Source organism: Chionomys nivalis, chromosome 2, assembly GCF_950005125.1.
Source record: "Chionomys nivalis chromosome 2, mChiNiv1.1, whole genome shotgun sequence".
In the NCBI taxonomy this organism is placed as follows: Eukaryota; Metazoa; Chordata; class Mammalia; order Rodentia; family Cricetidae; genus Chionomys; species Chionomys nivalis.
This window is the reverse complement of record NC_080087.1, coordinates 77,188,336-77,210,052: the sequence shown is the minus strand read 5'-3', so window position 1 is coordinate 77,210,052 and position 21,717 is coordinate 77,188,336. Positions and strand designations below refer to the sequence as shown.

At 53.1% G+C, this 21,717-nt stretch overlaps 3 protein-coding genes across 3 annotated transcripts; all 3 read right to left on the bottom strand.

Annotated features, from left to right (window-relative positions):
• Positions 1-2,156: 2,156 nt before the first annotated feature.
• On the bottom strand, positions 2,157-4,973 carry Irf2bp1 (interferon regulatory factor 2 binding protein 1). Its single transcript, XM_057763359.1, has one exon. It carries the CDS (start codon positions 4,461-4,463, stop codon positions 2,709-2,711), a length of 1,755 nt encoding a protein of 584 aa, XP_057619342.1. The 5' UTR covers positions 4,464-4,973; the 3' UTR covers positions 2,157-2,708.
• A 2,078-nt stretch (positions 4,974-7,051) lies between these two features.
• On the bottom strand, positions 7,052-16,705 carry Mypop (Myb related transcription factor, partner of profilin). The gene is made up of 3 exons (XM_057761903.1): positions 16,634-16,705; positions 15,374-16,158; positions 7,052-8,304 (listed from the first exon to the last, which is right to left on the bottom strand). The coding sequence occupies exons 2-3, from the start codon at positions 15,882-15,884 to the stop codon at positions 7,643-7,645; spliced, it is 1,173 nt and encodes a 390-aa protein (XP_057617886.1). The 5' UTR covers positions 15,885-16,158; positions 16,634-16,705; the 3' UTR covers positions 7,052-7,642.
• A 3,736-nt stretch (positions 16,706-20,441) lies between these two features.
• On the bottom strand, positions 20,442-20,849 carry Nanos2 (nanos C2HC-type zinc finger 2). The gene has a single exon (XM_057751068.1). It carries the CDS (start codon positions 20,847-20,849, stop codon positions 20,442-20,444), a length of 408 nt encoding a protein of 135 aa, XP_057607051.1.
• Positions 20,850-21,717: the final 868 nt, after the last annotated feature.

Sequence of the window (21,717 nt, the reverse complement as noted above, 5' to 3'; positions counted from 1 at the left end):
GACAGGCCTGGCCTTGTACTTCTTCCCAGAGGTCTTCGGCTTTCTCTTTCCGGAAACTTCCTAGTTTGAACAAGTTTGAAGTCTTAGTGTTGCCTATGTGCTTTCTGTTTTCTTTTGCATTTTGAGATGGACTGTTCCCATGCAGCCCAGGTTGCCTAGAACTTGTGTTGATGTTTCTGCCTCAGCCTCTTGCATGTTGGGATTATGGCTATCACTCGGCATCCAATCCTCCCAGCTCCCAAGCCTGACTGGCATCTTTGTGCACCTGCCTTTCTCAACCTTTCTGGACATCTCTCCATTAAACTTTCTCTGAACGTTTGTTTTCTTTGGGGTGGGGAGCTGTTTCAAGACAGGGTTTCTCTGCGTAGCCTTGGCTGTCCTGGAACTAGCTCCGTATACCAGGCTGGCCTTGAACTCAGAGATGTACCTGCCTCTGCCTCCCAAATGCTGGGATTAAAGGTGTGTGCCAAGACTGCCTGGTTGTTCTCATTCATTTTTGCGGTATTTTTCCCTATGTCTCTGGCTCAGTGAATTTAAAAAATAAATAAATTGTGGTGTTGGGATGGAACCCATGGCTTCCCAGATGCTTAGGCAAGTAAGTATTCTACCACCTAGCAAAAGCTTCCCAGCCCCTCATTGGGGGATTCCAGGCAGGTCCCACGGAGTCACACACCGAGCCCCCCCCACTCTAGGCAGGGTTTCTACCACTTGAGCCCCACTCCCAACCCTTACCAACGGTCTCTTGCTCCTCTCTTCCTCACTTCTGCTGCTTCCCACATTTTCTGGATCTTTCTGCAGAATTTTTCTTATTCTGCCTACTCCCTGGTTCCCAAACAAACCCCAAATCCCTCCGCCCAAACCCCACCTGGCCACTGGGGAAAGGGGGACTAACCCAGCTCCCCCCCCCACACACAGGTCAGCATGTCTGTTCTGTTAATAGTTAACCCAACCTCTATCTAAAATACACAGCAGCCAGGCTGGGGGTGACTCCCCTGCCCCCCACCCACCTACCAGCTGCTCTTAAAGGACCAGGTGTCTTCCACAGCTGTGAGCCCTTCCTGGAGCAGAGTGGCCAGGTGTGGGGAGGCCTCTATTCCTGAGGTTTTAGGGGGAGGGTGAAAGCCCCACTACTTGGGGCTGCAGCCCTGGATCAGCCAGACTTCTGAAGGAGGGGTGCTCCATGCAGCACCACCCCTGGTGTGGTTTATCACCTGGTGTATTTAATCAGGGATGGTTTTCCCAGCCCTGCCCTGAGCCCCAGGCTACAAGTGCCGGGGTTGCCTGAGCACTGGGGTGGGGGGGACAGAACCCTTGAGCCCAAGAACTCAGAAAATACCGGGGTGTGTGCATGTGATATGTGTTTAAGTGAATGGGGGGGGGACCCTGGTAGTACACTGACAGGCATGTGACAGTTCATGTTCAGGTTAGGGAACATCTGGGAGGAAGATTGGGAGCGCCCTTAGGTCTCAGAGCTGAGCGTTGTGCAGTGGCGAGACACAACCCCCGACTTTCACTGTGCACGTACCATCCCTGTGGCTCCGCATTCCAATCCTTCCCCCTAATCTCCCAGTAAGGGTCGCAGTAGGAATGGGGCAGGGTTCCTGGGGCCATCCTCTCTTTTTAACCCCTGTTTTGCCACAACCTACTTAGGCCCCAGACCCCGCCCCGTGACGTCAGGGAGCAGGAAATCCTGGTTAATGATCAGTCACCCAGGACAGGTGCGGGACAAGGCCGCGCACACATCAGAGGCAGCCGCGGCGGGTGAGAGCCTTTTACTTAGCTCCCGAGTGTTCTAAGGTGGCCGCCATGTCCCCAGATGAAGGATGTGAGCCCAGTTTAAGTTTCTCATTCTCAGGAGTGTCCACCTCTCGGACACCATCTGAAGTAAGAAGCCATCACCCTGCTTCCACGTATCTTATTTGCCCGGGAAGGTAAAGCTTACTTTCTTCGTGGGCAGTTCCCCTAGAAATGTACCTTCAGAGAAGACTCCCACTTCCTCTCCACATTCAGAGTATCAGCCACCTACAGCGCATACCATTCCTATTCCCGGGCTTGTCTGTGGTCCCCATGCAAGAGCCAAACCCTGTCAAAACCTCAGTTCCATCGTTTGCAAAACCGGCCTCGACTACACCTTTTAATGAGAGCACAGCAAATGTACACTACAAACAGCCGCCCGCTGAACAAAGGGCGCCACCTAGTGGTCACATCGCAGAAGTCCGCTCTCTCGCAGGACACGTCCAGTCCCGAAGGGGGCGCAGCATCTCACACAACTAAAGGGACCAAGTAGGGGGAATTTAAAAAAAAAAAAAAAAAAACCCAACCCATCTTTCGGTTTATTGAAGGAGGAAAAGGGTGGGAGGGGGCAATAAAATGCTTTTGCTTCATTTATAAAGAGCACGTACTCAGGAGGTCCCTTCTCAAGGACAAGTGGGGTACCTCTCCCCCAGCTACCAACAGCATAAAAGCCAAGCCAAGAAAGGAGAAGGTAATCGGAGGGGCCCAGGAACTCCAAACACCCGCTCTGACAGGAGCCACAAGCTCTACCCCCACCCACAATGTATCTACCCCAGGGGATCCATCCGGGCAGGGAAAGAGGGTATATACACAGGTTAGGGTGGTACCAGGTTGGGTGGGGTAGGGAATAATTTATCCGCAACTGCGGTGGGTGGACAAGGGGGAGGGGAAAGTAGCCTGATGGCACTGATGGCCTAGGGGTCCCTTTCTTTCTTGACCTTGATGTCTCCAGCAAGGATGGTAGCGATCTCGCCCTGCATGAAGGCCCAGGGGACAGAGGAGCCCACCAGCGGACACTTGTCTCCGCTGGGGCAGTACACCTCTCCAGCTGGGCCCTGCGCCTTGATGAACTCTCGGGAGCAAGGAAAGCAGAACTTGTGTCCGGGTACCGAAGGACACTGCACGAAGTGGGTGTCTTCCAGCCTCTCCCTGCACAGGGTACAGCACAAGGGGGCTCCAGGGGTCGCCCCTGTGCCGCCACCACCCCCGCTGACAGCTTCAGCTCCGGCCGTGGGGCTAACTTCTGCCTCTCCATTGCGCGCCACCAGGCGATGCTGGGTTGGTGGTTGGGTCGTAGAGGAAGCTGCAGGGCTAGCGCCACCTGTACGCACAGGGCCTCCACCCCCACCAGCGTCCTTCGGTGAGTGGCCCAGGGCCTCGGCTACATTCTTGAGGGCAGCAATGGGTGAGGGTACACCAGGTGTGTCTGTAGAGTATGGGCCACCTGGTGCCACCCAGTGCCGCTGCTGCTGTTCCTCTGTAGTCATCTTCCCAGCTGATTCGCCCTCGGGCTCAGGGGATGCCTTGCGCCGGCGAGGCGTGGGTGCCAGGTTCCGGGATGGGGCTCGAGGTGGTGGGCCACACAGAGCAGCTGGGGCCGGTTCTGGGTACTGCTGGGGCAGGGCCTCCGCAGGAGCAGGCTCTCGGAAGCTGCGGACCCCATCGGTAAGCAGCTCTCCCAACTGGCGCCATTCCCCTGAGCCGTGGCGGCGTTCATATTCGAGGTACTTGAAACCCGATGAGGCCAAGGCCTTGCCCGGCTCTCGAAGAGCATCATGAAACATCTGGCGAGCCACCGCAAGGACCCCTGCGTACACATTGCCAGAACCACAGGGGTATTCAGTGAAAAGCTTCAGCTCGAACTCGTAGCCAGGAGGTCGGGCAGTGGCATCAAAGGCGAACACCCTTCCCACCAGCCCGTGGTCCTTCTTGAAGCGGACATTGAAAGGGGCACAGGCGGACAGCGCCAATAGCTGTTCTCGCACAGCCTTGGGACGCCCATGCCACTCCTCCGCCCGGCCCCGCATGGCCTCGTTCAGTTCTGCCAAACAGTCCGCATTCCTCTGCTGCTTCTCCTTCTCGAAATCGGAGCCGAAAAGTGGACGAGCGGGGCTTAAGCCAGGTGCCAGCGTCAGGGCTCGGCCTCCGAGGCCAGACACTGCAGCTGCCAGCAGCCCGGGGGGCATCAAGCTGGGGATGGAGCCAAGCAAAGCCCTGCGTGCCCCTTCCGCCACGGCCTCCTCGCGGCCCAGCCCGTTGGCCAGGCGAGACCCCAGGGTGTACTCCAAAGCTGGCGAAGGCAGCGCCAGGCGGCTGGATGAAGTAGCCCTGTCATAGCGGTCCGGGCCTGAGACGCTACCTCCGGTCCCCGATGGCTGCGCCTGGGCCTGCGGGGGTGGCAACTGGGAGCCCTGGGAGCCCGCGGTGGCCAGGTCCTTGGAGGTCGGATGTTTGAGAGCCGGGGGTCCCGGCGAGCGGCCCTCAGGGAGCACGTGGCTGCGCTTGAGCTGGCGGGCGGCGTCGATTAGCAGCTCGATGCGGTCCGCGCCCTCGAAATTCACGCATCCACGGCACACGGCCTCGCTGAAGTCCCACACCATGGCCCACGGCATCTTGGGCAGGTCGCACAGGTAGCACCACTGGCGGCGGGACGCTTGCACGGACGCCATGGCGCCCCCCGGAGCGCCGCCAGGTGCCCCCGCTGTGCACCCTCCGCCCACGTTCGCTCCGCCGAGCCCGGGGACGGGCGCGCGAGCCACTCAGTCTGGCCTCCGGCTCGGCCTCCCCGCCGGATTCAGGCCCGGCCCCCCTTCCCCGCCCCCTGGGCCCTCAGCCTTTTTTTTTTTTCCTCCTCACTCCCGCCTCCCGTGGAAAAGGCAAGCCACGAGCACGCACGTCGGCGCCCCCGTCCGGTCCGCGCCGTGAGCCGAGATGCACAGCTCCAGCTCTTCGATGGGCCTCGGGTGCCGCCGCCCCGGGCTCCCGCCTCTCGCGCTGCTGCCGACGCCGCTGCAACGGCCACCACCGCCGCCTCCACCTCCTCCTTCTGCCCCAGAGGCCGCTTCGCAGGGAAAGTTACATAACGCGCGAGCAAAGCCTTCTGGGAAATGTAGTCCCGTCGGGGCTGCTTCTTAAAGGGGACTGGGCAGAAAGCAGTGGCGGGAAGAGTGGGCGCGCGCAGCCCCGCACACAGGGTTTAGGGGACGGATCATGGATTCAGAATTGCTTGGAGCGGACAAGTTCTAGGCATGCAATTTTTTCCCCTTCTTTTTTGAGATTTGGATTTATTCTTTGTAGCCTAGGCTGGTTTCAGACTTGCTGCAATCCTTCTGCTTCAGCGTCCCTAGTGTTGGGATTACAGCCCTGAGACTCCATACCCAGAACCCGGCAAACATTTTCTGCTCTGACTAGCTGAGCAGTTTTAGAGAAAAGTCTTGCCCTCTCTGAGAATCCCGCCCCTTCACAAGGGCCAATGACGGGTTAGGAAGGCAGCAGCAGTTTGAGATGGGGCGGAGAGGTTCTGATTGGATGGTTTTAAGTTTAAGGGAACGGGAAACAGGCAAGTGTCTGGGAGAGGGGTGTCTACTTGGCACTTTGTCGTCCCCCAGCCTCAAGGGAGGACCACTGGCAACAGGATGAGGAGAAAGGGCTGAAGGCTTCAGAGCCAGGGCCTTATCTGTTAAAGGAGGGGCACTGAGCTCCTTCCAATTCTGCTCCAGCTGTGCACGCGCTTTGGTCTTCAAAGGGTTACAGAGTCAGCTTCCCCGCGCTCCCCCCAATTTCACTACAATTCCCAAAATGCTCTGCGAGACGGACGAAATGACGCACTTCCTCTGCTTGGAAGGTTGGGGGAGGCCTTCCCGATTCTTGCCCCCCCCCCGCTTTGCTAAAGGGAATCTTCCCCCCGCCCCCCGCCATGAGAATGGGGTGGGGGTGCTTGGATTTGGATTGGGAGATCCTAGACGTGGTTGCAGGGAGGGCAACGCCAGACCCTCCAATGCTTAATGACCTGGTGGGCCCCATCTGCCTCTGGGTACCCCATGTTTTCTCCGATTATGGGGGAGAAGCGATGTATGTCGTCAGGTTTTTGTTCACGTCAGCCTTTTCCCTTCACTCGGCTTGGGTCCCCGCTGATGCTCCCAAGAAATATCTGAGTATCTTGTCAGTTTGCATTCATTCATCCGGGTTTGCACTCCTTAGAAGCTGCCTGCTTTCTCACCCCATCCCAGGGTTGTCAGAGCAGCCCTGGAGTTCTGCTATTTCAGCGTCACAGTTTTACCTACCACCTGCACTATTTTAACACTTTTCTCCTTTAAACGAATTGCCCATTTTCGTCGTTTCCTGGGAGATACTATGTTCGCAACCATTGGTTTCGTGTACTACTGTTTACTTTCTCTTGCTTATTCTTGGTGCTGGGATGGAATCCAGGGCCTTATGCTAAGTGTTCTGCAGCGGAGATGTACTACCAGCCGTATTTTTTTGTTTTGTTTTGTTTTGAGACTGGGTCTCACTAAGTGGCCCAGGCTGGCGTGAAGCTTTGGATCCTCCCGCGGACTGAGATTTCAAAAATACTTAACTATGCCTGGCTTCAATTTTTTCTTTCATAAAACAGGCTTCGCAGGCTGAACGGTGGTGGTGCACACTTTTAATCCTAGTACTCCGTAGGCAGAGGCCAGCGGATATCTGAGTTCGAGACCAGCCTGGTCTACAGAATGAGTTCCAGGACAGCCTGGAACTTTCTACAGAGAAATCGTGTCTAGAAAAACCAAAACCAAAACAACAGAAAAAACTGAAACACAGGTTGGCCTTGAACTCCCGTCAGCCTCCTTATTACTGAATTGCAAATGTACGCATGATCCCCTGCTCAAAGCCTATTTTTAAATTCTGTGTAGTTCTTGGGAATCTGACCCTCAGGCAACTGTCTTTACCGGAGTTATCCATCCAAGTTGCTTTAACGAACTGCTCTCCTAACACAGGCATGCATGAACGCTAACTAATCTCAAATATGAAACAGTTGAAAACTTTTTGGGGGGGTGCAGGGTGTCGTTATTGTTGTTCAGGCTGGACTCAAAGTCAGTTTCTTGCCCTCAGCCATCTGATTAGCTGGGATCACAACCTTCACTCTGGGCTTCCATACCAGGGTTAATTAAGGCTTTTAGAAAGACAAGTTCAGGAGGTGTGGCCTGCAGGGGATGAAGGGAATAGTCTTAAATGCTGTGCTCTCGCCCAAGTCCTGTCTCAGAGCCCCAAGTTGATTGTATGAAAATAAGTTTATTGACATCTTGTCAGCACTGAGAAGAAAAGGGGGGCTGAGCTGGGGAGGTCAGACACACAACACAGCAACGGGAGGTAGAGGACCCAACCTATACCTCCCCAATCAGAATCCCGCCTCCCTCTCCCTAAAGAAAGTTGCCTGCCTTCTACCTTCTCATTTGTCTAGCAAACGCCCAACCCTTCCGAAGTCGGCTGGGGGACTGGGGATGTCCCCACCCGTTGCTTCTCTTCAAGACAAGAACAGCAACTCTTAGGCAAAGGGGCATGTCGCAGAGCCAGGAGGTCCCCCTCCCACCCCACATGGGGCAATATAACATAAAATTGATGGCTTACAAGTTGGGGGTTACAGGAGGCAGTCAGGCAGACACCACTGTACCAGAGAACGGGGCTGAGGGCGTCCCACCCAGGGGACCCACTCAGAGAATCAGGCACTAACTAGCACAGGAAGTGGGGTGCTCACTTCCCTAGAGCAGGAAGCCAGGGTGCAGCTAGGATGGGCAAAGAGCAGCTTCCTCCTCGACTGTGCCAAGCAGGGAGAGGGGGTTGCAGGCAGGAGCGTAGACGGGAGTCGATTTCACGGAGACTTCCAGCGACTCCGCCTCTTCCGTGTAGGGAAGCCTTTCTTCCTTTTGTGTGGTGGTGAGTCGTGGAGGGGTGCTGGTGGGGCTGGGGGTGGTTTGGGCACCCCTTCCTCGCTTCTAGGGGCGATGATCACTCCCCTAGCTGCTACTACAGCCCCATCCACGACAGCAGCTACCACGGACACAGGCTCTGAGGGGACCTCCACCTTGGGGGCAGGTGGTGGCAGAACTGGCTTGGGAGGTGGGGGCGGAGGTTGGGGCGGAGGCAGCGGGTCAGCTGGGGTTCCCGGCAGAAGGGGTAACAGGGCGCTGAGGGCCTCGCTCAGTTTGGCCAGTCCCTGCCGAAGGGTGCCAGCCAGCTCCCTGATGGCATTGGCAGTCTCCTGCTGAGCCCGCAGAAAGTCCAGGGACTGTTCTGGGGCTGAGGTGGGCCGAGGAGGTGGTGGGCTAGGGGATGAAGGTGCCACTTGGGCCAGCGGCGTGGGTGGTGGTGGAGGGGCAGGGAGAGGTGGAGACAAGGCCAGGCGGGGCAGCTGGACAGGCTGCATGGCTGCAGGGGACGGGGACTCACCCTCCTTGGCTTCGGGGACATTGCAAGAGGGCCGGGCCGAGGACTCTGGGCTGCTGGAGCCCCCTTTGCTCTGGGCTGCGATATCTGTGAAGAAACAGACCTTGGATAAGTTATAATGAGCCTGCAAGGCTTCATTTCCCGCTTTGGCTTCCTGGCCCCCAGAGCAATCTCAGTCCCTTCCTCCTCCGATGAAACAGGGTCTCTAACCTGCAAGTCCTGACCCTCTTGCTTCAGCTTCTAAACGCGGGTAGTACAGGTGGGCTCTACCATACCTGGCTTGACTTTGCCTTTTAGACATGCTGGCACACACCTGTTAACTGCTTAGGAAGCCAAAGCCAGAAGGAGATTGAGAAGCTGAAGGCCTGCATCCACTGCTCACCCAACTTGGATTATATTACACCATATACACCCCTTAAAAAACAACAAAACACCCTAAGATCTCTCCCACCCCAGGAAACACACACACCCCAAAACCCGAACAGCTATCAAGACTCATGCCTGAAATACTTGTATTCTGGAGCATGAAGCCAGAGGACTGGTTGGTGCTCAACCTGGGATGTATAGAGAGACGGTGTCTCAAAAACAAAACAAAACAACAAACCCAGTTGTAATACCACCCAAGTTAGAGCATGTCAAGAGAACAGAGGCCTGTGACATGAGTCTCTGAATGCAGAGTCGTCGATGCATTAAACCTGGTGGCCAGCTTCAGAGGACAAAAGCCTTCAAAGTCTTGCTGTCCCTGTAGGTAGCAAGAGGCTCTGTGTGCTCCCCAGAGTTCAGAATCATCTGGACACTCACTATTCACCTCTTAGCTGGAGTCCCTGGAGAGGAGACAAGAATGGCTGGCGCGCTGGCCATACTTCCTGGAAGCTCTCTCCAGCCATGAAGGCAGGAGAAGGGCTTCCTAGTTCTGTCCCTGCCTGCTGGGCTTCCCAACCTTCCCAACCTGGGACCTGATTCACACTCTTGGACTTAACAGTCTGCCGGGAGGACTAAGGTCCTGGGTGACCTGAACCTTTTCTCTGAGCTGGAGACTGGGGTTCTCTAGTGTCTTCAGGGAGAATTCTTCAAGTCTGTGCACTGTCTACTCACACTCCCAACTCAGTACTGAGCTCCTGACCTTCTTCCTCTTCCACCCCTGCCTCAGAGACAGCCACTCCATCCTTTAGCTGGGGCTAAAGAAAGTCCTTCATTCCCCGTTCTTTTCCTATGCTGGAGCTGGAACAGAGTTTCATTCAAGCTAGGTTCAAGCTAGGTGTGTGCTCCGCCATTAACTCCATCAGCAGCCTTGTGTCAGGGAGTGCTCTGTGTGGGTGTGCAGGAGTATGTGTGAGGGGTATGTGCACACATGTGGACGTGGACTGTCCAACTTATTTTTGAGACAGGTCTCTCCTAGACTTTGCTGATTTGGTTTGACTGGCTGGACAACATGATCCCAGGGTCCTCCTGACTCCACCTCTTGAGTGCTGGGATTTCACTTAAGTGAACTACACAGGGCTTTTAAGCCTGGGTTCAGAAGACTGAACTCAGAACTTCATACTTCTCTGGCAAAAGCATTACCAACTGAGTTCTTTCTTTAGTCCATTTTAAAAAAAATATTTTTAATTTATTTTATTATTTAATCTTGGTTTTTCAAGATAAAGAGTTTCTCTACCTCCGTCGCCCTGGCTGTCCTGCAACTCTGTAGACCAGGCTGACCTTGAACTCAAGAGACTCACCCACACTCCAGTGCTTGTGTGACCACCGCCCAACTACAGGGTTTTTTTTAAGTTTAATTCTGTGTATGCCTGTGACTGTGTAGGTCTGTGCGTGTGAGTACAGATGCTCCAGAGGCCTCGTGGTTCTGAGGGGCTGGTGTGGTTACTGGGCCCTGAGCCTGTGACCTCTGTAAACAGTGCAGGCTCTTAACCTCTAAGCCACCTCTCCAGCTCCCCTGTGAGTTGAGACAGGATTCTGCTGACTTGCCCAGGCTGGCCTTGAACTTCCATCTACTTTAGCCTCCTTTAGAAGAAAAGACCAAAGGCCTGCACCTCCACACCCAGCTCTTTTTTCCTTAAGACACTATCCCCATGCAGGTGTCATTCCACACAAATCGCATTAAATCCAACACCCAATTTAGACTCTTTTGAGTCCATAGCTCTGGCCTTGTCAGATCCCTATCATCTCCCTACCGGGCTCCCCACCCTCATCCAATGTACCCCCAGTCCCTTCACCATCAGCCTTATAGGGTACCACAACACACCCAGACTCCAGGAAGGCGTCTAGGTACGACCGACAGCATACCGCCTGCTTCTGTGTACGGGAAATGTCAGAACATGCTGATCTACAGATGCAGATAGGAGATCAGTGGCTGCCTAGGGCCCGAGCAACGGGTGTGGTGGCTCCAGGCCTGCAGGCTCTACTGTTATCTCCTTGGCTCTTATCTAAAGTGGCTGCCAGGCCTTTCGCCCTAAGGGATTTCTTCTAGCACTCATTTCCCCTGGGCATGGAATCCCTGTTTGTTGTCTGTCTAATCACTCTAGGTGGGCCCCACCAGCCGAGGCTTCACTGTGCTAGCTCCTGTTTTCCCAGGTTTAGGACTCCAGGCCTCAAGTACTAAGCAGGGGCTCTACTACTGAGCTACACCCCAGCCCCTCACTGGGGGATTCTAGGCAGGGCTCTACCACCGAGCTATTGGACAGCCTTCTTTTCCATGTTATTTTTTAAAAAATTTATTTTACGCCGGGCAGTGGTGGCACATGCCTTTAATCCCAGCACTCAAGAGGCAGAGACAGAGTTTGAAGCCAGTCTGGTCTACAAGAGCTAGTTTGAGGAGAGCCTCCAAAGCTACAGAAAAACCCTGTCTCAAAAACCCAAAATAAATAAATAAATATATATATTTCATATTTACTCATTTGTGTTTATGGGGGTTCAGGCACACATGCCATGTTGTACATGTACAGGTCACAAGACAACTTGTTTTCAGTCCCAGGGATTGAACTCATGTTTGGTAGCAAGCACCTTTTAACCACTCAGCAACCTTGGAGGCCCTCATTTTGTGTGTGTGTGTGTGTGTGTGTGTGTAAGTGCCAGGGGGTGAGGTGGGATGGGGTGGTGGTGTCTTTGTTGTTGTTTTTCAAGGCAGGGTGTTCCGTTCCTGGATCTCGCTCTGTTAATCAGGCTGGCTTCCAACTCACAAGATTTGCCTGTCTCTGCCTCCCAAGTGTTGAGTTTAAAAGTAGCTTGGGGGGGGGGGGTATCTTTTTGTGTCAGGGCGACAGGATGTTGCTCAGTAGATCTGGCTGGCCTGGAACTCAGTAAGTACAACAGCCAACCTCAGATTTGGGATGCTCCTCCTGTATCTATGTGTATGTACCACCATGCCTGGCTATTACATCTCGTCCAAATACTATGCAGAGATAAGTGATCCCCAGTTCAGTTCCCAGTGCCAGTAAAGATACATTTGGCATTGGGTGCCAAATGTAGGACAAATTCTAATTGGTGTTTTTTTTTTGTTTTTGATTTTTTGGAGACAGGGTTTCTCTGTAGCTTTGGTGCCTGTTCTAGAATTAGCTCTTGCAGACCAAGGCTGGCCTCGAACTCACAGAGATCTGCTTGCCTCTACCGCCCGAGTGCTGGGATTAAAGGTGTGTGCCACCACCACTCTGCTTTCTCTAATTGGTCTTAATAATAAAAACTCGGAGTCAACTATGGGGTGAAAGCTGATGGATCAGAGAAGCAGAGTGGTCAGCTACTAGAGCTCTTACCTCTACCAATGCTCAGACCATAGGGGCGATCCTGTCCTCGGACTGACTGCCCAGACTGCAGTTCCTCTCTCAGCCCAGCCATGTCTCTTCCTGTCTCCACCTCCCTAGTACTGGGATTAAACACACGTTGACTCCCAAATACTGGGATTGTAAGTGACCACCACTGCCTGGCTGTTTCTCTTTTAGACTGATTATTCTTAAGTAGCCCAAGGTGGCCTTGAACTCACAAAGATCCATCACCCTCTATCTCCCGAGTGCTGGGATCAAAGGTGTGTGCCACCACTGCCTGGCCTCTATGGCTAACTAGTGGCTTAGTTCTGCACTCTGGTCTTCAGGCAAGCTTCATTTGTTAGATCACAAACAAAATTATTACTACCAGCAGCAGGCTTCTCACAGCTGCTCAGGGCCCTGCTCCTCTTCTTCCACTATTGATTCCCACTTTATAGGTTTCACACAGCATTTAGAGGCTAGTTAGGCCAGGTTCTCTGGTGCAGTCCCAACATTCAGGAAGCAGAGGCAGGCAGATCTTGGTGAGTTCAAGGCCAGCCTGATCTACACAGTGAGTTCCAAGTTGGTGGAGGATACTGTAGTCTCAGGGCCTTTGCATATGTGGTTTTCTGAGGCTGAAAGGCTCTTCCCTCAGATATCCAGTAGGTCATAGTGTAAATATAATACACTATATACACACATATACATGCGCATATATACATACAAAATCTTGTGGATATGTATCTAAATTCAAGTTTCTGCTGATGTCACCACCTCCGAGAAGCCCTCCCTGACTCTCCTTACTATATAGCCCATATCACCCTAAATAACTTTTTGGTACAGTCTCCATGCAGCCCAGGTTGGCCTCGAAACCTCCCAAGAGCTGGGATTTCAGTGTGAGCTGCCATTCCCTGACTCAATACCCTCTCAGTAGAGGGTATTTCTCTTGTTACTAGTTACTATCTAGTGGTATTATGTGGCTATTTGTGGCGTGTTTCGTGTTGTGGCGTGTTTCGTGTTTCCTCCAACTATAGCAGCTCCCTAAGGGAGAGGAATTTGTCCTGTCCTCTGCTGTACCTCAGCTTCTACCCCCAGGAAGATGGTCTCAGTAAACATTTATTGAGTGTATAAAAATGAATAAAATGGAGCCGCACACCTTTAATCCCAGCATTTGGGAGGCAGTGGATCTCAGTGAGTTCAAAGCCAGCATGGACTACAGAGAGAGTTCCAGGACAGGCTCCAAAGCTACACAAAGAAACCCTGTCTCAAAAAACAAAACAAGCCGGGCGGTGGTGGCGCACGCCTTTAATCCCAGCACTTGGGAGGCAGAGGCAGGCGGATCTCTGTGAGTTCGAGACCAGCCTGGTCTACAAGAGCTAGTTCCAGGACAGGCTCCAAAACCACAGAGAAACCCTGTCTCAAAAAAACCAACCCCCCCCCCCAAAAAAAAAAACAAAAAAGGACAAAGTGGCTTCCACCAACTTCTGAAAAAGAAAGGGAGTTCAGGAGATGATTCAGTGGAAACGTGAAGGCCAATCCAGTCCCAGAGTCCACATGATGGGCAAGCGTGATAGCAAGCCTGGAATTCCAGTCTTGGAAGACAGAGACAGGGAAACCTCTGGAGCATGCTGACTGGTAGGGGAGCCCATCAGTCAGCTCTGAGTTTGACTGAGTGATCCTGCCTCATAGACTAAGGTGAGACAGGTGACAATTCCACACATCAACTGTGGGCTTCTCGATGCACATGCACGCATGCAAACACGTATACCTACCACACACGAATACCTACCACACACGACACAGGAACACGTAACAAACTTGTTGTTAGTATCCTGGTCTGATAGGACCACTTCACAGAAAGATACTTGATTCAAACTGAAAACACAGGCGGGCATTTCCTGGCTTCCTCACTCCCCTCTACCTGAGCTCCAAGTCCTGACCTTGACTTAAAAGCTCCTTGGGCTCACCTTCTGTCTTACCCCTTGCACATTAACTTCCCAGTTGCTCAGGGGCAACAATTGCAGGCAGACTACACGCAAAGAAACCGCTGAACATCTCTCTGCTGCTGTGTGGACTCTGGTAGGGAAATGAACCTCTCTGAATCATATGACTACCTAGCTAAGGGGCCAGTGAGATGGCTCAGCGTATAAAGATGCCTACTCGGCAAACCTGACAACTTGACTTCGATCCGAGAACCCAAGGTAGAAAGAGACTTATGAAGAAAAAAAAAATCTCCACAGCAGCTCTTCAGGTATGACCTTGAGGAAGTCACCAGACTTCTCCAAGTCTTTGGCTTACAGCGGAGAAGTAGTAAGGGCCTCAAACTGTTGACCACAACATCACAAGCTAGTCTTGTACTCCAGAGACATCAGAGCAAGCAATTTGCCTGTACTGCCACACGAGGTTCTCACTGAAACCCTCGGAGGGAAAAACTTACTTTTCACCTGTGTTTGGCTGGAGCAGAAATGAACTCGGACGCCACCACCCAGCGACAACACTGTAATAACACTCAGCCTGGACTCTGCCTCTAGGCAAGTCCCGGTCCCGTCCCCCCCCCCCCCCCGCCCCGCCCCAATCTCTCTCTCCTCTTTATTTTCGGGGCTGGAAATGAACTCTTGAGCCCCATGCATGCTGGCCAAGTGCTCTACCAGCCCTCTTTCTGCTTTTGGTTTGGCACAAAGTCTCCTGAATCCCAGACTGCTACTGAACTCACACTAAAGACCAAGGCAGACACCGAGGTCCCTGATCCTCCTGCCTCAGCATCTACCCGGGCTGGGAGAAGAGACCAGCCCCACCTACTGAAATCCTGCCTGGCTACTGCTGACTTTCCAGCTAAGGACCCCAACTGGGCCTCCTAGGGCTGCTTCCACACCTACCCCTGACAGTTACCAAGTGGCTGCCCAACCACCAAAAAATCCATTTCCTTTACTAAATCATTATTATTTTTAGAGAAACGGAGTCTCACAGGGCTGAGGTTTGCATTTTATCAATGTACCCAAAGATAACCTTGGTCTTCTAGCACAAACTTCAAGGTATTGGGATTACAGTCATGTGCCACCACACAGATCTATGAAGTGCTGGGGGATCCGACCCAGCGCTAGGAAAGCACTCTACCAGTTGGGCATCCCCAAACGGACCTTGCTTGCCCTTCTTTTGAACCAGGTCTGCTGTAGTACATGCTAGCCTTAAACTCATTTTTCTTCTGCCTTCACTTTCCAATGACTAGAATTACAGGCCCATTGCCACCACGTCTAAATCATATCCTTTCTCTGACCTTAACACCCCAGCTCTAAACAACACCCACCTCCCACCGTTTTTAGGAGACTGTGATGAACACGCCTGAAGGATCCGGGCGTGAACTGCGTACAGTAGGCTTTAGAAGTGTTTGCAGTTGTTACAGGAGTGGCTTTGGGACTCACCTGCCCGTCGATCCTGCCTGCGATCCTCGGACAAAACATAGCGTTGCGTACCAGCGGTCGGAGCTTGTGGCCGTGAAGAGGCGGCTGTCGGGGTCTCCTCAGCCCCAGCTCCAGCTCCGGGCCCCGCCACACCCGGCCCCAGGATGGCGAAAATAGTCTCCTCCTCCGCGGAGAAGGAGTCCTCGGCGGCGGGCCCCGCGCCCTGCGTGGAGTGCGGCACTCGGGCGAGCTTCTCCTTGGTGCGGCGCTTGAAATCGTTCCAACGCTTCTGAACCTCCTGGCCCGTGCGCTTCCAGCTGGTGATGCCGTTGATCTTGCTGGCGATGCTGTCCCACACTCGCCGCCGCTCGGCCACGCTCACCCGACGGCTCTGCGCACCGTAGAGCTGAGGGTAGTGGGCGCGCACCTCCCGGATCAGGATCTGGTTCTCCTCGAAAGAGAACCGCGGTTTGCGGAGCCGGGTGGTTTCCTCCGCTTCGCCCGGCGCCGCCGCCGCGGTCGCCGAGGCCATGGCGCCCCCAGACGCCACCGATCGGCTGCTTGGCGCATGGGGGGCGCCGGCTCTGCGGGCAAAGGGTGAACAGCGCTGGCGGGGGCTCGGTGTCCCCGTGTCGCCCCGACACGGGCTTCTCCGGTCCCCTGTGCAAAAGTGGTGGTGGGAGCGGCGAGCTGCTGAGTGCAATCAGAGATGCTTACTCGTAGTTGACACCCGCCCAGTGCCCATCTTGTGCTTCATGCGGCCGCCGAATGCCTCGCGGAGGAGTTGATGGATATCGGGGGACAGTCTGGAAGGATGGAGGGAAATGAGCAAAAGTGGAAAGGAGAAAGGTGTCGCTGCAGGAGTTAGAGGAGAACGGGGGCTCAGGGGAATAGGAAAGGGAAAGAGAATCGGGGATGCCCCGGGGGTCGAACACCCATAAGGCTTTGAAGTGATGCCAACCGAGCAATGCAGTAGACAGGGGGCATCCAGATCAGAAGGGAGCGCTTGGGGGCTCTCAGGGCACAGTGTCTGTTTTTATGGTCCCTGAGAGATGTCCTGGAGTAAAGGTGAGATGAGAGCCTCTGGATAAGACGATAAAATATTAAGGCTGAGGGTCTGCAGGAATTGTGTGGGGGTGCTGGGATTGCCTGGAATAAAGGGGAGCTCCGGAAATAACGGGGGTCCTAGATAAGAGGAGAGACCCCCGAAGCTCTTCGAGACTCCAGGAAGAGTGATGGAGCGCAGAGGATGGGGACCCAGTTGGGTCGTGGGTCACTCACCCGCGCCGCCGCAGCCCCAGCCTGCCGGTGGGTCAGGGCTTCGGCTTCTGCAGCCTCTTCCCTCCCCTCCCCACCTCTCCCTCCCCCTCTGGGCCCCGCCCCCAGTAGCATCGAGAGTCGAGGCGCATGCGCGCTGGACGAACGCTGTCTCCAGACACCCTGATAGCCGGGGCTGCGTTCTCTGCACCTTGCCTCTCTGCATGGCGCAAGCGCAGAGCTGCTCATCGCTTTGCTTCACCAGAAGGACCCGGCTGCGCAGCCGTACACTTAGCATTGCGCTAGGTTCCCTAGGCGTCTTATGCCCAAATGCGCATGTGCAAACCTACAGCGCGCTTGCGTTTCGCGGGCACCTTGCCCGCCGTGGTACCCGGGACCCAATGCGGGTGTAGCTAAGGAAGAAGAGATGCTGGAGAGAGTGCTACGACAGAGAGGAGTTTCCTCTTTTTGGGTAGTCTCTTAGCCTACTTTCTCACTAAGCGAAAAGTCATTTTTGATAGAGATGGGGAGAGCGGTGGGTGGTGTGGAGTAGAGTTTAGTTTCCATGACAACTGCATGGGTGAGGACGGGGGCGTTAGGAAACCTTGCCCACGCCCAATCACGCCCCAGCGCAGGATCGCTTGGGAACTACCTCCTACGGATTGGGGCGGGACACCCTGGCGATATTTCCCGCCCATGCAGAGGCGGTAACCATAGCAACCTAGCAATCTTCCCCAATCACGCCTGGGAGGACCCCTGTTCGCGTTTTGACGTCACTGCTAGGAGAGGGAGTTCAAAGACTGGGGTTTCTTGGAGGGTGGGGAATAGGATCCTGGCCATGGCCTATTTTATTTATTTTTTTATTAATTTTTTTTTTTTTTTTTTTTGGTTTTTCGAGACAGGGTTTCTCTGTGGCTTTGGAACCTGTCCTGGGACTAGCTCTTGTAGATCAGGCTGGTCTCGAACTCACAGAGATTCACCTGCCTCTGCCTCCCAAGTGCTGGGATTAAAGGCGTGCGCCACCACCGCTCGGCTGCATGGCCCATTTTAATCGAAAGCACGAAGCAGAAATAAATCATCAGATGAATTTAATCTGTTAAATTAACAGGCTGATGATTGAGTTTAGCCTTGTGAAATTTTTTTCAGTGCCTGCAGTTGCAAGGTCATTGATTAAACGGTGCTTCTTCATTCATCCGGTTATTTGTGAGCGCCCACTAGTTCAAGGTCCTATCCTTACAAAAGGCAAAACTCCATTTCCTCTTTCTGCTCACTCCCAAAATTTGCTTTTGAGGGCATCTCATTAAGTATCCCAGGCTGGCATTGAACTTGCAACAATAATCTCGCTGCAGCCTCCAGAGTACACTTAAGAGGCAGGCCCACCACACTCAAGGAAAGGTGCCCTGTATTAAGAAGTGAGGCGGGGGAGGGGCTGGAGCTATGGCTCAGCTTAAGAGCTTTCCCTTAAGGACCTGAGTTTGGGTCTCCGCACCCATAACCATCCTTTGCTCTGGTACCAAGCAATCTGATGCCCTCTTCTGGTACCAGGCACACATGTGGTACGTAGACATACAAGCAGACAAAACACCCATACACATAAAAAGGGGGAAGATTTTAGTTTTAATTGTTTATAAATGCATGTGGGTGGGTGGTGGTGCCTTGTCTGCCAGAGAGGGTGAGAGATCTCCTGTAGCTGGATCCACCTGTTTCTGCCTCCTGAGTGCTGGGATTAAAGGTGTGGGTGCCACCACTCCTTGCTGCTGATATCTATTATATGTGTGTGTGATACTTTGGAGACAAATATTATATATATACACACACACATATATATACATACATACATATATATACAACATATATATACACGCACACGTTCTGAAGACAGCATTTCTTTGTTAAACAGCCTTGGCTGTCTTAGAACTCGCTTTGTAGTGTAGACCAGCTTGGCCTCAAACTCACAGAGATCCGCCTGCCTCTGCCTCCCGAGTGCTGGGATTAAAGGGGTGTTTAAGACTGTGTGCCTAGTTTATACTTTTTAAAAAAAGTTTTGTGATGGGGTTCGGGAGGCCAAAGTTTAAAGTCTATCAAAAGTCAGACCTGGCAGTTCCTAGTCTAATAAGGCAGAAGGCTATCAGAGATGTAGATCCCTAGGTTCAACCTCCAGCGAACAGGAAAGAGAAAAGGGAAGAAAGAAAAAGGCTTACCGGGCATGTGAGAGATGACCCAATGGGTGAAAGGTAGTTGCCACCAAGACTGAGACCTGAGTTCAGTCTCCAGGACCCACATGGTAGGAGAGAGTGGACTCCTTTGAATTATCACCTACCCCCTGGATGTTGTACCCCTGCCCCCACCCCCACCCGCTGCAGTTTCTTCTCTCTCTGAGACAGTGAGGACAGGGTTTCTCAACATAGCCCTGGAACTCACTCTGTAGAGCAGGCAGAGATCTGCCTGCCTCTGTCTCTGAGAGCTGGGATTAAAGTCATACACCATTACTGCCTGGCCTTTGCACACAGTTTTTTTTTGTTTTCTTTTTCCTTGAGGCAGGGTTTCTCTGTGTAGTCCTGGAACTCACAGAGATCTTTCTACCTCTGCCTTCTGAGTGCTGGGATTAAAGGCGTGCACCACCACCACCTGGCTCCACTTTTTTTTTTTTTTTTTTTTAAGAATTAAATAAAATCAAGTGTCTAGGTGGAGGCTGAGAAGTATTTGGGAACATGTCCCAGCCAGACAACCTGTGTTGGGAGGACATATGAGGAGGATCCCTTCCTACCTTCCTGTGGCTCCCAAGGTTGTAGGCAAATGTGGCCTCCCGTCTCCTCCTTCATCTCTCTACCCCAGCACCTAAAGGCACAGCCCACTAAGTTGAGCCAACCAAGTTCAAAGACCATAGACACCAGGGTCTCAAATCTAACTCTAAAACTCTTTATTCACTAGAATCCCACCCATATATCCTCATCCCATCTCCAAGCCCAACAACTTCTAAATAACTTAAAATCCTACTGGAGTTCTTTGTTGACTCTAAAATATTAAAATGTAAGCAGTTGCCACATTCCCATAGGTTCTTAGACTCTGGCTGTGGGACTCACATTGACTTAACACACTCAAGTAACAAAATTGGGGGTGGCAAAGAGATAAACCTCTCACTGGGGAGGGATCCATCCATGATTGGGGTTGGGGGCAGGAGAAAGTGAGATGGGACTGGTGATGAAGTCAGGGGAGCTGTGGGCTTCTGCTCACTTGAGGCAGCCTGTGAAGCCACAGGCCCTGCAGCCTTCCAAGAGGGTCCTGACTCTCCTCCAGGTCCTGCTGGATGGCATGTTCAAGGAACCTGAGGGCTGAACTCGAATGGTCCATGGAGAAACCCGAGTCTGGAGATGGTGAAGATAGATGGATGATTTCACAGTCAGTACCAATATCAAGTTCCTAGCAGTGAAGGTCCCAGCCAGTCTCTGGCACTGTCCCCGGGTTCTGAAGACTGGCCTGTCAGAGCACGATGGGGTACTGTAAGGTGGAGAGTCCAAGGGTTTCCCCCAAGGGATATTTACAGGGGATCTGAAAAGTCAACAAAGCTAGCTTAGTGTCATCAGCAGGCCATCAACATCCAGAAGAAGCCACCAGGATGCAGGGTCCATGGAGAACAGCTCTCACAGTGTCGGGAATCTCTGAGACAGGTGAACCCAGTTGCCAGCAACCCCCAATGTTTCAGGATCCTGAAGACACAGAGAACAGTGGGATCCAGGAACCCCTGTGGGGCTGGGTGAGCGGAGAAGAGGGTACTAGGGTGAGAGCCAGGAGGGTTTGGGGGTGTGGGTGATAGGCATCTCATGGGTATTACTTATCGCTTGACTTTGCGTCCAGCCGAGTTTCGTCCACCACGACGGTAGAGAGACTGCTGGTTGCTGTTGAGTGGACAGTACTTGAGCGTGTGAGCCTGGTCCCCGGTGGCCCCGCACAGAGGGCACACATAATGCCTCAGGATGGGACACACCACCACGCCTTCAGGTGTCTTCAGCTGGTGTGAGGCATAGACATGACGAGACTCTCCGTTGTGCTTGCAGAAGTTGCATAGGGCAGCAAGGCTCCCGGAGACCCCTGGCTCCTGCTCCCTCTTCTCCTGAAGCCCGGAGGCGAGCACCTCAGCCCCTTCATCCTCCTGTCTTTGCCTCCGGCCCTGGATTATAGTCAGTATCACCTGGCTCAGGTTAAAGTAGTCCCTCCACATGTCAAAGGGTGGTAGGTCCATGACACCTGGTGGCTGTGGGCACTGGGGAGGGACTGGGGGCCAGGGACTGTGAGGTCAGAGGGCAGGAGGAGCAGGCCTGTTTGTGGAGCAGAGAGGAGGCACACCCTTATAAATACTCCCCTAGAGCCCATTCTAAGCAAAGGTGGAGCTTAGATTTAAAGGGCCCACTTCCAGCCCAGGGTTTTTGGCTGACTCCAATCTCCCAGGGAGACTGAAAGCAGTTTATTTCCAGGTTGCCCCTCCTCCAAGGCATTCCGTGTTTTCTGGAAAGGAATTCCATGGGCCTCAGTTTCCTTCCTGTGCAGTTTAGGGCTTTGCTTATGTATGTTGCTCATTCTCGATTCCTTCTTCCCTCCTTCCTTCCCTTGGGATCATCCAGAACCTTATGATTTGACCCAACTTTTTTGTTTTGTTTTTCAAGATAAAATCTCAATCCCTGGCTGTCCTGGAACTTCCTATGTAGACCAGGCTGGCCTCAAACTCGCAGAATCTACCTCCCTGGGTGCTAGGATTAAAGGTGTGTATTGCCATGTCCAGCTTGATTTTTTATTACATTTATTTACTTAATAGTGGGGGGCATGCCACATCTTACATGTGGAGATTGGAGGAAAGCTTGCAGGAGGCAGCTCCTTCCCCCAAGTGGGGGACCAAACTCAGGTCATCAAGCCTGGTAATAGGCCAAGCTGAGCCACCTCACTGCCGCCAGGTGGGTTTTTGTTGATGTCTGGTATAGTTTGTTTGTTTTTGTTTTTGTTTTGAAACAGACTTACATCTTGTTACATAGTCTTTGACCTCACATCCTTCGATTCAAGGCCTGGGAGTGGGGCTCCTCAGTACCCTTCCCACACAGCTTCTTTTTTAAAAAAGA